General features: G+C 37.3%; 1 protein-coding gene across 1 annotated transcript; it reads left to right on the plus strand.

The window, feature by feature from the left end:
• The first annotated feature begins 1,353 nt into the window (after window positions 1–1,353).
• LOC131440181 (BMP-2-inducible protein kinase) lies at window positions 1,354–14,576 on the plus strand. Its single transcript, XM_058611242.1, has 2 exons — window positions 1,354–4,974; window positions 12,783–14,576. The coding sequence occupies exon 1, from the start codon at window positions 1,864–1,866 to the stop codon at window positions 4,897–4,899; it is 3,036 nt and encodes a 1,011-aa protein (XP_058467225.1). The 5' UTR covers window positions 1,354–1,863; the 3' UTR covers window positions 4,900–4,974; window positions 12,783–14,576.
• The last annotated feature ends 247 nt before the right edge of the window (window positions 14,577–14,823 follow it).

The raw sequence follows: 14,823 nt of genomic DNA on the forward strand, positions 1-14,823 counted from the left end.
GTTGTACTTATTTTTGTTTAAAGATGTCCTTTTTGCAGTTTCAGTACAAGGTTTGCCGTAGTGTGCAGGTTGTTCACAAAACTGACATGTAACCAGTTGATTTTCATACGTAATCAGCGTTTTACACGGATGTATCCCGTCTTGATCACAAATGATGTAAGATGGAATTGATTTACGTAGTTGCATACGTACTACTCGCACGCCATTCCGGAAAAAAATTCCGCCATACTTCCCTTTCGATGGAAAGAACTTCACCGTACTGCGACATACTTTCCCGAACATACCCATCGCTGGTCTGCGGGGGAAGGTCATGCACGCGTACTTCTATGGCATTGTCCACCATGTACACAGGGATTTTATATTTAACGTTGTCATGATCAATACTGTGCACCCCGTTATTAACCGAAGCAAATGCAATTGCATCTTTTTCACGTTTGAACATAATGTACACACAGTTAGACGCCTTGTTGAATCTAATCTCACTTACATCAGTAACGTTTAGATGCATTCGTTCCTTAAGCAAGATTTCAATTTCGGTTGCTGCTGGCCTAACTTTGCAGCGCTTGAAATCAATACAAATTGAATTCGGTCTTGTAGGCCAAGTTTCAGGCTTTGTTAAATCGTATTTGCCCATTTCGTACACTCTATTGTTCACTACACTGTATTGTCTTTGTTTCTATCGTCTCGACCGTAAGCAATTGTCGACTGTGTCTGATGAGATGCCAGCACGAACTGAATCCTACCGATATGACAGCGCTTGCTGAAAGTATCATCTCTAAACGAGCAACGCCTTAACATTTCATTTCAATGTGCAGAACTGTCGTTATCCACCCAAATAAAAAATATTGTAGAATTCGATTTGTTGTTAAAAAAACCTTCAACAAATTTGCTTTGACCATTAAAAGATATTTTAATGTATTGTTATACACCATTCAATTAGTTGTGCACATGCTTTTTACAATAGAATGTATAGGTTGTTAAGTATCGTAACAATTCAAAATATAAAATTTTCTCATACATGTTTTCTTGGAAAACAATCAAATGTACAGTTTGCATATTGTTTGAACCAGCACGTGTACAATAAATTTAATTGTGAACCGTAGAAACAATATATTGAATCGTTGGTAATGAAAAAAATGTTATCAAGATACAATAAAATGTATTCTAACCCATAGATCTTATTGTGAATCAATTGTTTATGCTGTAAAATCAATGGTTTATTTTTTTTTACGGGTAGTCTGGTATCTGTCGGCTGCTAAAATTTCTGTCAAGTTAGTGCAAACAGGTGCGAACGAACACGTTATTCTGTTTGAAATTTAGCAACACTGTACACAGCTGTCACACAATTCTAGTCACCCTAATCACCTATAACCACAAGGATTTTTCTTGATGGTGAATATTTTGCAGTATACTTTTTCCTTTCCGTAGCTGATTCGTATTGTTGTCGTGCGTATTAACCTATGGTATTTTGCGAAACTTCCAGCGGAACGAGTGCTGCTTCTAGAAAGCAGGGACATTATCCAAAGTGCAGTGTGAATCGAAGTGTCGCAATAAATCGGATTACGAAGCGAAAAAGTACTCCGATAAGAGGCAAAAAGTGTTATCACTGCGAAGAATGAGTCATCTTCTATTGTTTTGCAGTTTCGAGTATTAGAATAATCGGAATTTTATGAGTATTGAGTAAAGAGGTGCAGCGTTTTAGTCTTGTGATAAGAGCTTTCGACGAAAATTACTCAGCTTCAATAAAAGTAATTATTCGGCAAATTAAAATAAATTATTTCTACAGTGGTAAGTGCAAAGCGATAGAAATAGTAACATCATCAGCGATTGACCTAGAGAAAACAAAAAAAAAAATAGGGAGCAATGAAAAAATTGATTTCCAAGTTCGAAACCAAGAACGAAGCAACCCCAAGTAAGGAAACAAATAGTTTTGTTGGAAAAACCTTCAAACTCAGCAGGGATAATGTGGTTACTGTTGAGGAGGTGTTGGCTGAAGGCGGTTTTGCTGTTGTATTTCTAGTCAAAGGACAAAACAGCCAGAGATATGCTTTGAAGCGTTTGTACGTCAATAACGAACATGACCTGGGTGTTTGCAGCCGAGAAATTAAGATTGCCAGCAATCTTAGCGGCCACAAAAACATCATCGGTTACATTGACCACAGCATCAACCCAAAAGGTAATGGAGTGCACGAGATACTGTTACTAATGCCTTACTGTAAGACAAATCTTCTGACGTTGATGAATGCCCGAATACCGAATGGATTTAGTGAGCAGGATGTCCTTCAAATTTTCTGTGATGTAGCAGAAGCTGTAGCTCGGTTGCACCAGTGTCAAACTCCAATAATTCACCGGGACCTAAAAATTGAAAACATTTTGCAAAATGATATTGGAAACTTTGTATTGTGTGATTTCGGTTCGGCTACAGCACGAATTTTAAATCCAAATACTCACGGCCGGACAATGGTCGAAGAAGAAATACAAAAGTACACGACTCTCTCGTATCGTGCACCGGAAATGATAGACTTATTTTCTGGACACGACATCACTGTTAAAGCAGATATTTGGGCACTCGGCTGTTTGTTGTATAAGCTATGTTTTTTTACGCTTCCCTTTGGTGAAAGTGCTTTAGCTATTCAAAGTGGTCAATTCAGTATTCCTGACAACTCAAAGTATTCCAAGGAAATGCATCAGTTGATCCGCTATATGCTGGAACCAGATGCTGAAAAGCGCCCTAATATATATCAGGTTTGTGAAATAGCTTTTAGAATTGCAGGGAAAACCAATCCTGTACGCAATTTGACGAAATCTGCCGTGCCAGCAATAGAGTCTCTAACCGTTCCGCCATTAGAAAGTGAATCAAAACGTGTTCCGGTTGTCTTGGGATGTAATAAAGCAGCTAAATCTGCAGTCACTCACGCTGAAGGTGGCACATCTGTTGCTCCTCGCCAACGTCCGAAAGCATCTCAAGCTACAGTCAACAATAGTTTTTCTTTAGGGCTCCCACCAAATCCATCACCGAAAAATATTCTTTCTTCGCCAACTCCAGGTGTAGCATCTGTAGTTCCACAGGAACAGAAAACTACTCAACCAGAGGGATTTGTAGCTAGTTTCACTGCGAATTTTCCACCACCAGATCAGGAAATATCGGGAAGCAACCTGTTCCAACCAAACTTTCCTGATCCATTTCGGGAAGCAAGTACAGTCGAAGATCTTCCCCATACCCAAAATGATTCTTCTAACTCCAATGTTGCGACCAGAGAATCGTCGACATCCTCTGTTCTTCAGTCACCTATCCACGCCGCAATTTCTTCACAATCCGGTACCCCCTATGGTACCGGAATAGGTCCTAGCGCGACCGGGGCTTATTTAGCATCAAAACAATCAGTCGTGGGTCATCGTCGTAATATGAGCGACACTTCGGCCTTCAACAAAGCATACACCACAGAAACGTCACAGTTCCTAGCACCGTATGATGCCTCAAACAATTACCAACCAGCAGAGACGGAATCAAGTGCTAACGGCTCGGAACAAAACCTGCATTCAATACCCACATCTTTTGAATCACGTTCGTCTAATCCTCAACTAAATCTTACACAAAATAAGCAGCAAACTTGGAATCCTTTTGGCGATCCCACTCCTTTCTCTCAAATGACAGAAGACCACATATTTGGCGAAGAATTTGACAAAATCCGTCAATTAGGATCACAAGGCAGCCTTAAAACTCCTCTAGATTCAACACCACAGCATCCTTCGCTACCACTTGTTCAACCCACTCAAGTTTCAGTTGCGCCTGCCGCGTCAGCAAACACAAATGTGCAAACTCAGTTTTCTCCGGAGAACAATCCCGACACACCGGAAGACGATCCGTTTAGTTCTGCTCCATTCACGTTACCAGTACGAGACAAATCTCGATCTCTGAAGCTAGGATCAAAACGCATCATTGTTATCGACGGAGGTTTCTCCACACAACTGGAGTCCCACGTTGGTCAAGTCATTGATAATGATCCTCTGTGGAGTTGTCGTTTCAACGCCACTAATCCGAACGCAGTGATTGAAACGCATACAGATTTCCTTGAGGCGGGTGCTGACTGCATTCTTACCAACACTTACCAGGCATCGATTGAAGGGTTCATGGATTTTCTCGATATGAATGAAGAGGACAGCATTAAACTAATCAAATCATCGGTTGAGCTGGCCAAAATAGCTCGTTCGCGTTATTTAGCGGAAAAGTTGAAAAACAAATCCCACAAAATTCCGTGGGTAGTAGGATCAATAGGACCATACGGAGCTCATCTACACGATGGATCCGAATACACCGGGAGTTACGTAGATACCATTCCACTTGCACGTATCCAGAAATGGCATCGGCCTAGAATTAATGCCGTTATCGAGAGCGGAGTTGATGCTCTCGCGGTCGAAACCATTCCAAGTCGCGGCGAAGCCGAGGCTTTAGTTGAACTAATCACTGCTGAACATCCTACCGTGCGGTTCTGGATTTCTTTTCATTGCAAAGACGGCATCAATACTGCCCATGGAGAAAATTTTGCCGAAACAGCGGTTGGTGTGTGGAACAAAGCACGGATGCTGAATAATTCGAATCTGTTGGCTGTGGGAATAAATTGTGTCCATCCGGCACACACGCTGCCGCTGCTAAAGGCTGTGAACGATTTGCAAAGTGAGGGGGAAAAGATACCGTTGATAGTGTATCCTAACTCCGGAGAGGTGTGGAACGCGGGGATATGGACTGGTCAAGCCGATTGTGTTCCGCTGGAAACGTACGTTCCGCAGTGGATAGAGATGGGTGTGAAATTTGTTGGTGGTTGCTGCCGAACCACCGCTAGAGACATCAAACGCATCAAGAAGACGGTTCTTAGTCTCTACGGCGGACGATGTTCCTAGGAGCAACTGACGCAACCGGAGGTTGACGAAGTCGTTGAAGTACTGTGATGAACTGGTCATTTTCGCTTCAAATCGGTGAGTATTAAATAAAACTAGTTCCTACGTAGGGTAATATATTGGAACTATTAGTAAAAATTTATGTTTATCTTGTTTTTGGCCTCTATCGCATCGCAAGTCGCAGATTGTAGGCTGCGCAATCAACAACATAGAGGTGCCACTCAGCTAATAAGATTACCAAAGATACAATTGTGAAGTCAGTGGCCCTTAAAGCGACTTTCGTAATAAGGACCTACATTCACTTCACTTGATTTCCACAGTAAAAGTGATACTCATAATAAGGGTCACAGTCACTTCACTTGGTTTTCATCGTGTAGTGACACCGGTAATAAAAGCCAGTACTTCCGAATGCGTAACTTCTGTGTTAACCGATTTTGCAGTCCATGTGTGCCAGATTTTGTTCAAGATATGTCTCTGCAAATAGATTCACCGTCAAAACATAACGTTTCAAAAACCACCCAATTTGAAGATGCTGAATTACAAGGAATGTTGGACGAAGACCAGACCCAAATTTAAAAATCAAATGACAGGGAAATTAAAAATTAGTCTTCAAGCTATTTCTGATCATCTACACTACATGGGTAAAATGTATAAGGTGGAAAAATGGGTTCCTCTTGAGCTGAATGATAGAAAGTAGGGAAAGTGACAAACGGACAAATTTATGCACTGGGTCGTGACGGATAAAGAATTTTGAGAATCCCAAGCATTGAAAATCAGTCGACTCTGGCTAAACATCGGCATTAACTGCAAAACCTAATCGCTTCGGAAAGAAAACGATGGTGTGCATTTTGTAGGATCAAATGTACTGCGAGCTTGTCAATTCAAGGGAAACTAAATACTAATCGCAAATGATCAAATTAAATCAAGCATTGCCAAAAAATGACCAGAATGCTCCATAAGATATGAGAAAGTCATTTTGGTAGCACGCCCCCGCAAACAGAGCAAAGCGGTCAAGAACATCATTTCTGAACTCAGATGGGAACTTTCACTCCCCATACTTGGCCCCTATCGATTATCATATGTTTTCATCGATGTCTCACGCATTTGCTGAGCAACACTTTACTAGTTATGAAGAAGTGGTAAATCGATTGGATCGCTTCAAACCCTAAATAATATTCGTATCTTGGATTGTTTTGAAATATATGTGAGATCACTATCAGTCCAGTTTTTAGTAGAGGAAAGCAGAGTAAAACAAACTCCTTGAGGAAATGGTGATTTATCTTAATGTAAAAAAATAAAACGTAGAATTACATCGATATTCTTAGTCATAATTACACTTGCTGTATGCATTGTACAATACATAAAATATCTAATTATTCAATACTCCTTAAACCTTTCACATTGAAATACATGCGAAACAAAATGCTTGATCGTGAACAAACATGAAAGATATACCTTCTCTACTGGTGCGAGAGGTATAGAGCGAGAAGACTAGCGTTTGATGAACAGAGAAGATGTTTGGATGTATGGTACCGGCCAGTATGTAGACCATGTTCGATGTACGTTCTATCATGCCTAGTCGTGTTTTAGAGCTATGCCTATCACAAGGCTTAGGGTGGCGTATGTATGGAATGCATGAGAACGCAGGGGTGGAATCACGTAAGGTGATTATCATCAAGTGATTATCACTTTTGAAAATTTGGAATCATGTAAGGTGATAATCACCAAGTTCTGTCACCACTGCTGAAAGGCTAACATCACTATCAAATGTTGGCATTACGTAAGGTGATAGTCACCACGATTTAATCACCTTCATGTCAAAATGAAGGTGATAGCAATTTAGTTATCACTTTTAGTAGTGATTTGATTTTTTGAGAAGTGGCTTTATAAATTATTGTCCGTTAGGTGAATTTTAAGCCCCTGATATAAACATAACCTACCAAAATTGGTCGGAGAGGATATTTTTTTAATAAAATTCGTACTGATATTGTGTCAAAATTAAATTCCAAAATGAAAAGTAACTTAGTTTGTATAGTTTAGAGAATTCATAGAATGAACGGTAGTATTTATCAATTAAATCAATTCATTTATGTTGTAATTATCATTTGAAGGAATATCATTGGGGTATAGTCAAAGATAAATTGCTTTCTGGAAAAGTGATAAGTTTATGAATGTAGACATCTCCTGTTGCACATAACGTAACAACATAAAAAATCTATGCTAACATTTTCAGTAGAATTAGATGGTCGTGATTTAGTGAGCGACATATCAGTCTCATTCAACTGAACGAGTAAAAAAGATTAAAGTGCGTTCTTAATTTTCTTCTTGTGAGTTGAACTAAATAAGGCAATATTTTTGGACAATTAGTTGCTTATCATAGTGGATATTCGTAATACCGGTGGATTAAAGTTCCAAAATGGAACTAGCATTCGAAAGCTCTGTGATCATGATACAACAAGAAATGCCATAATCGCAAAGTGAATGAAAATTATACACAAAATTTTTTAACGGATCTTTCTCATTCGAGAGGAATGCCATCCGTTGTGAAATATCAAGAAGATCTAACAATTCGTATCATTTCACAGCTAGCAAATTTATCCCAAAGAACTGACTGTGACATTGATTTCCATTGAAACATAAATATCGGCACTAAATTAAACCAACAAGTTAATTTTTTATTTGTTTGTGCGCAGTTTGCCATACTCGTGAGGCAATTTTTTTCAACGTTACTCTTCGATCCATACAAATCATCATTGATAAACATGACTCGAATTAATGAAAAGGATTGAAAACTATAACAATAAAAATTTAGATTTTAAAATATTATATGGGTATACGCCACTTTCATATGTTACTCCTCCTAATATCAACGGTATACTCCTAATATCAACGGTTTATTCCTGAAAAATTGACGTTTCTTGACAGGTGATAATTGGAGTGAAGTTGGATCAATCACCGGTGATGGTGATAGTAAAAGTGATCACACTCGGTGATTGCAAACATTCTGGTGATCCCCTCTTTATCACCAGGAGGTGATAGTCACTTATGACCTTACATGATTCCACCCCAGGTTCGAGTCCTGTCACTGAGCGTATCTTTTTCCAAAAAATCATCTTTTCTGTAAATTTTTTATGTTGGCTATGTTTCCACTCAGTCATTGCAAAAACTGAACTAGTAATTAGTTTTTGTAAGTGAATTCCTAAGCATTTTGCCCCCATAATTCGAGTCAATTTGCATCCATAAACATGATGGCTTTAAAAAGATTATCCAATTTAATTGCAAATACAACAGCTGTATTAGAACAGAAATATAAAAATCTAAGGTTTGACACAGAAGCTCGAAGGCAAAGCCTTGGTATTACATTCTTTTTGTGGAATTTGTCCTTATGTTTCAACAGATTTCGCAGCCGATATTCATGGCGTACAGAACAGTTGCATGACTGGGGCTGAAATCCTACAGACACTAAGATTCCTTCCAGGTCGGGACTCGAACATCATACAACTGACGTGTGAGACCAGCGCTCTATGCATTGAACCGCCAACCCGGAACAAGCACAGATGTTCACTGGTTACATAATAAACTTAAGAATATTACCAAATACAAATATTAATAAATTATTCGGAGAAAAGTTTTATTTGGTAGTTTTTCTTCTTCCATGTTATTGCTTGTCTTTCAAGATTATAAAAATCTTAACGTCACATATTCGAGAACATCAAACCAAGTGTATCAGTAATAATATATTTTCACTTGTTCATTGGTCACTTGTACGATTATATCTTCGAAACCCCACCCGCCGTATTCACTAGACTTGGCTTTTGCAAACTATCATTTGTTTTCATCGATGCGCTATGCATTGACTGAACAGCACTTCGATTCCTATGAAGAAGTAGAATCATTGCATGGCTAGTACTACGATCCTACTGACACTAAGAATCCTTCCTGGTCGGGGCTTGACCATACGACAGCTGCTTTGTAAGACCAGCGTCCTATGGATGGAACCGTCAACCCGGGTTTGTTTGTTGGTTGGCGGCAAAGCAAAATAGCGAGTATAGACTTGTGATGCGGTGTGTGTTTGGTTTCTATTGAATGTGTTTCCATGAGATAGGACTATAATTGAATGCTGTGGTGGCCAAGTGAAGCGAAGCTCTTGATGTATTTACATGTGCAGAGTAGTTCAATTAGCAGCTAGCAACGGGTTCGAGTCCCGTCTCTGTGGTAACATTTGCGCGTTTTTCATTACATAGTTGCATTCACATTTCATTTTCCAATTTTTTTTCTCATCAGATAGTACAGTGGCGTCTCGTCCGGTTGAATTGAAGGAATTAATTGCATCTCCATCCACATTCTATTATTTTTTAGATTCTCTATTCATTCCATGAGAGCACAGCATCATATACACAAATTCATTATAAGCTACTTGCGCTTGCTGGTCAATGACAGCCCAACGAACTCGAAAACTTTGCATTGTGCACTGAAATTGCGTGTATTTACACACATCTCATATACATCCAACTTAAAAGTGCAAGTATGTCTTGTCACAGTATTAGTATCTTTTCTGTGCACATTAGTTACTGCGCAGATTCAAGAAGAGAGAGAATTTTCAGTTCGGCTTTGAGATTTGTTGGTCTCTCTGTCACGTTTGAATCTGTGAGAACTTTTATGCACACCTTCAGGATGAAGCCTCTCTGTTTATAATAGTTGAAAACAAGTTGCTGTCTCCAGAGAGCCAGGTTCACAGATTAATCTGAGTGTCACAGTTTCTGAATATGCTACACAGATTTTAAAAATGACAATAAAATTTTCACAATCTTCAAATTGCTAGGAAAAACAAAGTGTCCTACAGAGCGTTTGAAAGTGGCGAGATCCTATGTTTTTTTGCTCTGGCTGATTTTTGGCTCGAACACAGATTTAAAATAAATGACCTGGTATTCTTGGCTGTCTCAGTTGCAACGTCGAAGCGGTTTTATTAATGACATTATTGACAATCTTTAGTTTTCACTTACATCTGAGACGTCACTGGATACTGATAAAATTTAATACAAGGAGTATTAGCAACTTGACCGGATTGACGGAAATATTATCGAAAAACTAAAACTACTTTTTTTTGTTTCGGTTATACAGGTCATTCGCCTCTTCGGGCCAGACCTTCTGACCCCATGTGCGAGGTTGGGAATCGAACCCAGGCGGGCTGTGTGGAAGGCATCGACTTATCTATCATATTATATCCGTCCCCGACTCATCAATTCATCAAGTACTTTCTCTCCAAAGGGGAAAACTGTTTAATATGTGCCATAAACACTTATCTCAATGTTTCAATATTCAGCTGCAATATTCAAAGCTCTAAACGCTAGATTATTTCGAAAAATGCGGACACAGGTTACTAAGTCAATTGGATTGACAGTATTTACAATACTTTAGATTGACAATTGACGTATTGAAGTGAACCTTTTATCTATGATTTAAAGCCCTATTCATAACTATAACAGTAATGCCAGTCATTTTCCTTCTGTACAGACGGAGAGCTTGAGCTTGAGCGACCACCCTTGGTTGCTACTCCGTTACTGATCGGGATTAGCTGAAATTGTACAGGGAGTTTCTAGATGATCCGACCTGGGACTTGTAAATCATCCTTCAATGTACATCTTCTGGTAATCCCAGAATTCATTGATCAGTACCGGCGCCGGCCAGGCCCGAACGTAGATCGTCTAAGGAATGGGAAGGGATGTTAGTCCAACACTTGTTGTTACTAGAGGCCGTATATACTACTGCGCACTCCACAAGTGTCACGGGAGAATGATATTTGTTAGTAAAAATTTCAGTATTGGTATTATTCGCGGGCGACTTAGTATGTTCCGGTTTCAAGATGCTCGGATGTAACACTAAACTCATTGACTTCCCGAGTGAACGTTTCAACAATATCGTATATTGAAGTCCCGGCATGTCTTGATTCACAGCTCTTATTCGAGAAAACTGAAAAAAAATTGCAATACTATCGCGTAAAGAATGAAAACTTCCCTATTTTTATATAAGAAATTACGCGATACAAAATAAACGAGTGAATAGGATTTAGACAAAATAGTTAATTCATTGCATTGACATATTCTAAACAGTTGTTATAAAATCATTTTAAATCACCAAATAAAGGTCAACAGATTTCACGCGCGTCTTTATTTATTATTTATTGTTCTTTATTATTTCCGCTTTCTTATTTTAATTACTTATTAAAACTATTAATTCGTTATATTGGTTGATCTGGGCAGCCGGCTACCAAGAAAAATATTAATTTATTTTTTGAAATATTAATATCAAGTGTTTTTTACTACGTGTTCAATATTGTCTCTGTTATTAACTTTGTAATATCAACGGATTTGCGCAATAGTTATAGATTATTTATTTATTTATCATTCAATTTATAATCCTGACAGACAATCAATAACATGGAAGAAGAAAACATTCTAAATTCCAAACTTTTTTTCGAAGTTAGACGGAAATTGATAGGTTGAATGAAGAGATAATTTAGTAAAATTGAGTAATCAGAAGTAAAACATTGAAAATATCTGATAACTGAAAGGAAAAAGAAACTCCTGCAATTATCGCCTTTTACGACATGGAAGCAGGAACCCAGTGGATCTATTCTTGGTTCAGTTTTTTCCGCCGGATTCCACACGGCATCTAGGCTGATACTGTCCGGAGAGAGCTAATAGGTACTATCAATCTCCTAGTGGACCCCAGCCCCTATTTCCTTCTGTACAGACGGAGATTATATTTATACAGATTTATCTGTATTATACAAATTTACAGGCGCAAACAGATTTCATACAGAATACAGAATTTATAAAGATTGCCTAAATTCAATACAGATCTACGAAGCTTAGCTCTTTGGTAGAAAGATCGAGAAAAAATTTCCGTAATCAATGGACGTATCACAAATTGATCTGAAAATCGTAAAATCGTGATAAACACTGAATTATAACGATATAAACATTTGAAACTTGAACAAATTTTAACAGATATTCATAAAAGTATAAACAAATAAACGAAGTTATCGTATTATGAAACTTTATCATCACACTGAGAGTTGAATGACCTGATATACAACTGATACAAGTCACAACATCATCATTTTGAAAGTATGCGGAATTGAAATCATGTTTTGTTGATGAGAAATTATAAATTATATTATCTGTGTTGCATATGCTCGATCATAATCTGTGAAAAACATTTTTAAAATCTGCCATTTTTATGAAATATTCATAAAAATCTTTAGAAATCTGTGTTCTGTAACACAGAATCTGTATGGCAAAATAGACGAAAAAACTGTGGTTTTACAGAAATATCTGTGAATACGGTAACTCTGGCTGTAGAGTGAGATATGATTATTGGACGATTTTTTATTCTTAAGCCATAAAATGTTAGAGTAACATTATCTCAGTCATTTGATTTAAAAAAATTTCTATGTAATAGTGAATACAGATAAATACAGATTTTTAATTCAAGGTAATACAGATTTTCTATGAAAATATCTGGCAGTTCTTTAATCCTAGGACAATTTTGTACCCGTTTCGCTTTTCATGCGAGTTTTTAGTAATGCGACCCGCTTTATCTCAGAGTATTTCATTTACCCTCAATGAAACTAATAATTACAACTTCATTTTAACAACAGTTGTGTTCGAATTTGTTGCTAGTATACGGAATGACAATTGTTTTGCGTATGCACATTTCTTAATACGCCGTACCAGAACAAAGCATTGGCGATGAAGAACATACCCAATCTACAGAGCAAACCTGAGATCTTTTTTTTTATTTTAATTTCAATGTTGTTACATCGATTCACTGTAACCCGCGGTTTGCAGTTTTCCAACTAAAATCACAATTTTTGTTTTCAGAATCACTGTATTGTTACAATACATAGACGGATTACAAGAGAATACGACAGTGAAGGTCCCTCCATGCGAAGCATTTGAAAATATTACCATTCCACAAGATTATAAGTAAATATGTGGTAGGTAAGTGACATTTCGATTTAGCAGATCACAAGTCAACATACATTTATTGGCGCACGGCCACCAACCACTGCGAAATTCGAGTTGTTTTGTTGCTGTAATTATCTCGTAGATTTTTTCTCGCAGATATAGAACTTAAGCACAAGCTATATTGACCCTGACAAACTAGAAAAGCCTAAATGGTATGTGGTGAAGATAGAGAAAAAGATAGAGGTTGATCAAAGGTATGTGATTGTAGAACGAATTACTGTAATGCTTGAATGGTGGCGAAAAAGTAGTATATTTGTATATAAACATATATATTTTAAATTCCCGCAAAAAACGAAATATATATTTACACGTATTAACACACAAAAATTGTTCCTGGTTACCCTTTTCTTCGACACCTAATTGAGAAATACGCTCAGAAAAAAATAGTCATATCACTATGACATTAATGCAGTTAGTTCAGAAAATTTTCTGCACATTCAATTATTATAGGTTTCCCGAAATGTTCTAGAAAATTTCGAATAAAATTGTCCAAACAAAAATTCATTCATTGTTTCAGAAAATTTGACCCATAATAATGTATAGTAATTCCACATTAAATATTCAATTAAGTAAAAACTTTCTCCTCATGCCAGTCAAATCAAACAATTGTTTGAATGCAGCTGACCACACCAACAATGACAGCAATAAAGTTTCGAGTATCGTTGCAATCAGAACAGCACTGCACTGTGTCAACACCGATGATGCAGCGTTAGAAAGATCTGGTACTATATCGGTGAAGAAACAGCCTATCGTTTGGCCGTTCTCCTTATCTAGTCTATCGAATGCTTTCAACAGTGGATAGTTTTACAACAGGCAGAAGAAAAAAAACTTTGATTCGGTGCGTTTTGCATTAAATACAACATTGTGCCAGCAAGGATAAGGATTTTCTTGTTGGTCTACTTTTATACGATTGGCTTGGCCTGAGTTAAATGTAACTAACTGTAAATAGCTTTAATTTATCATTCGTTTGCTTCGATTCAGTTCTAGTTTCATATGTATACATCATTGATTCGCAGATAAGAGATATTTAAATGTAAGAAATAGTGAAAAAATATATTTATACACACGATAACCATTCTGTATGTTGTTACTGCTTGTAAGCATAAAACAGTTTCAATTAAAGAGAAAACTGAACAAAACTATGTCGTACAATTGAATGAGATATCCGATGACCACGTGAATGTTTTCAGTGTATTATGGACAGTGCATAGAAAATGAAAGATAGGGACAGAGAGCACGAGATTCTTTGTGAAAAGGCTTTTAGAATATGTTTGAATGAGATCGTTCGAAAAAAAAAACATTAGAAAGCAATAGATCAATTGTTACAACTAATTCTATCGTTCCATTTTAAGTCTAAAGTAGCTCTCAACTATCGTGATTTCAAATCCTACTGAAAGTACATTCACTCGATTGTTATTTTTGCCCTCTACTACATCACGGTGCCACACTTCACAATCTCAATGCACACCACTGCAAAGACAAAACGATGGAAAATATTAATTCAAAACAACTGATTTCATTGAGAATCAATACACTGAAGACAACACGAACCCGTGCTATTCCAAACCATACACACATGAACAAAGGTAACACATGATAGTGGAAATATAAATTATAAAAGTGAATAAATTATTTGAGCAGAACCAATTATTAGCTTTTGTACTTTTAAAACCATCCGAAAGTATACACTTTTTGTCGTGAATACGACTTACTTTACTATGGGGCGCCTTTTCAAAATTTACCCTGTACAAGAATGGGCAGAACTTTATCCCTAATATCTCTTGATGTACCTTAATCAACAATATAATGTTTTCTACAAGCTATCGGAAATATGATCAGGAATTTGTGATTAAATTTTCAATAGCGTGAGATAACCATAAATGACTGAAAAACA

The sequence above is a fragment of the Malaya genurostris genome, chromosome 1 (genome assembly GCF_030247185.1).
Source record: "Malaya genurostris strain Urasoe2022 chromosome 1, Malgen_1.1, whole genome shotgun sequence".
In the NCBI taxonomy this organism is placed as follows: Eukaryota; Metazoa; Arthropoda; class Insecta; order Diptera; family Culicidae; genus Malaya; species Malaya genurostris.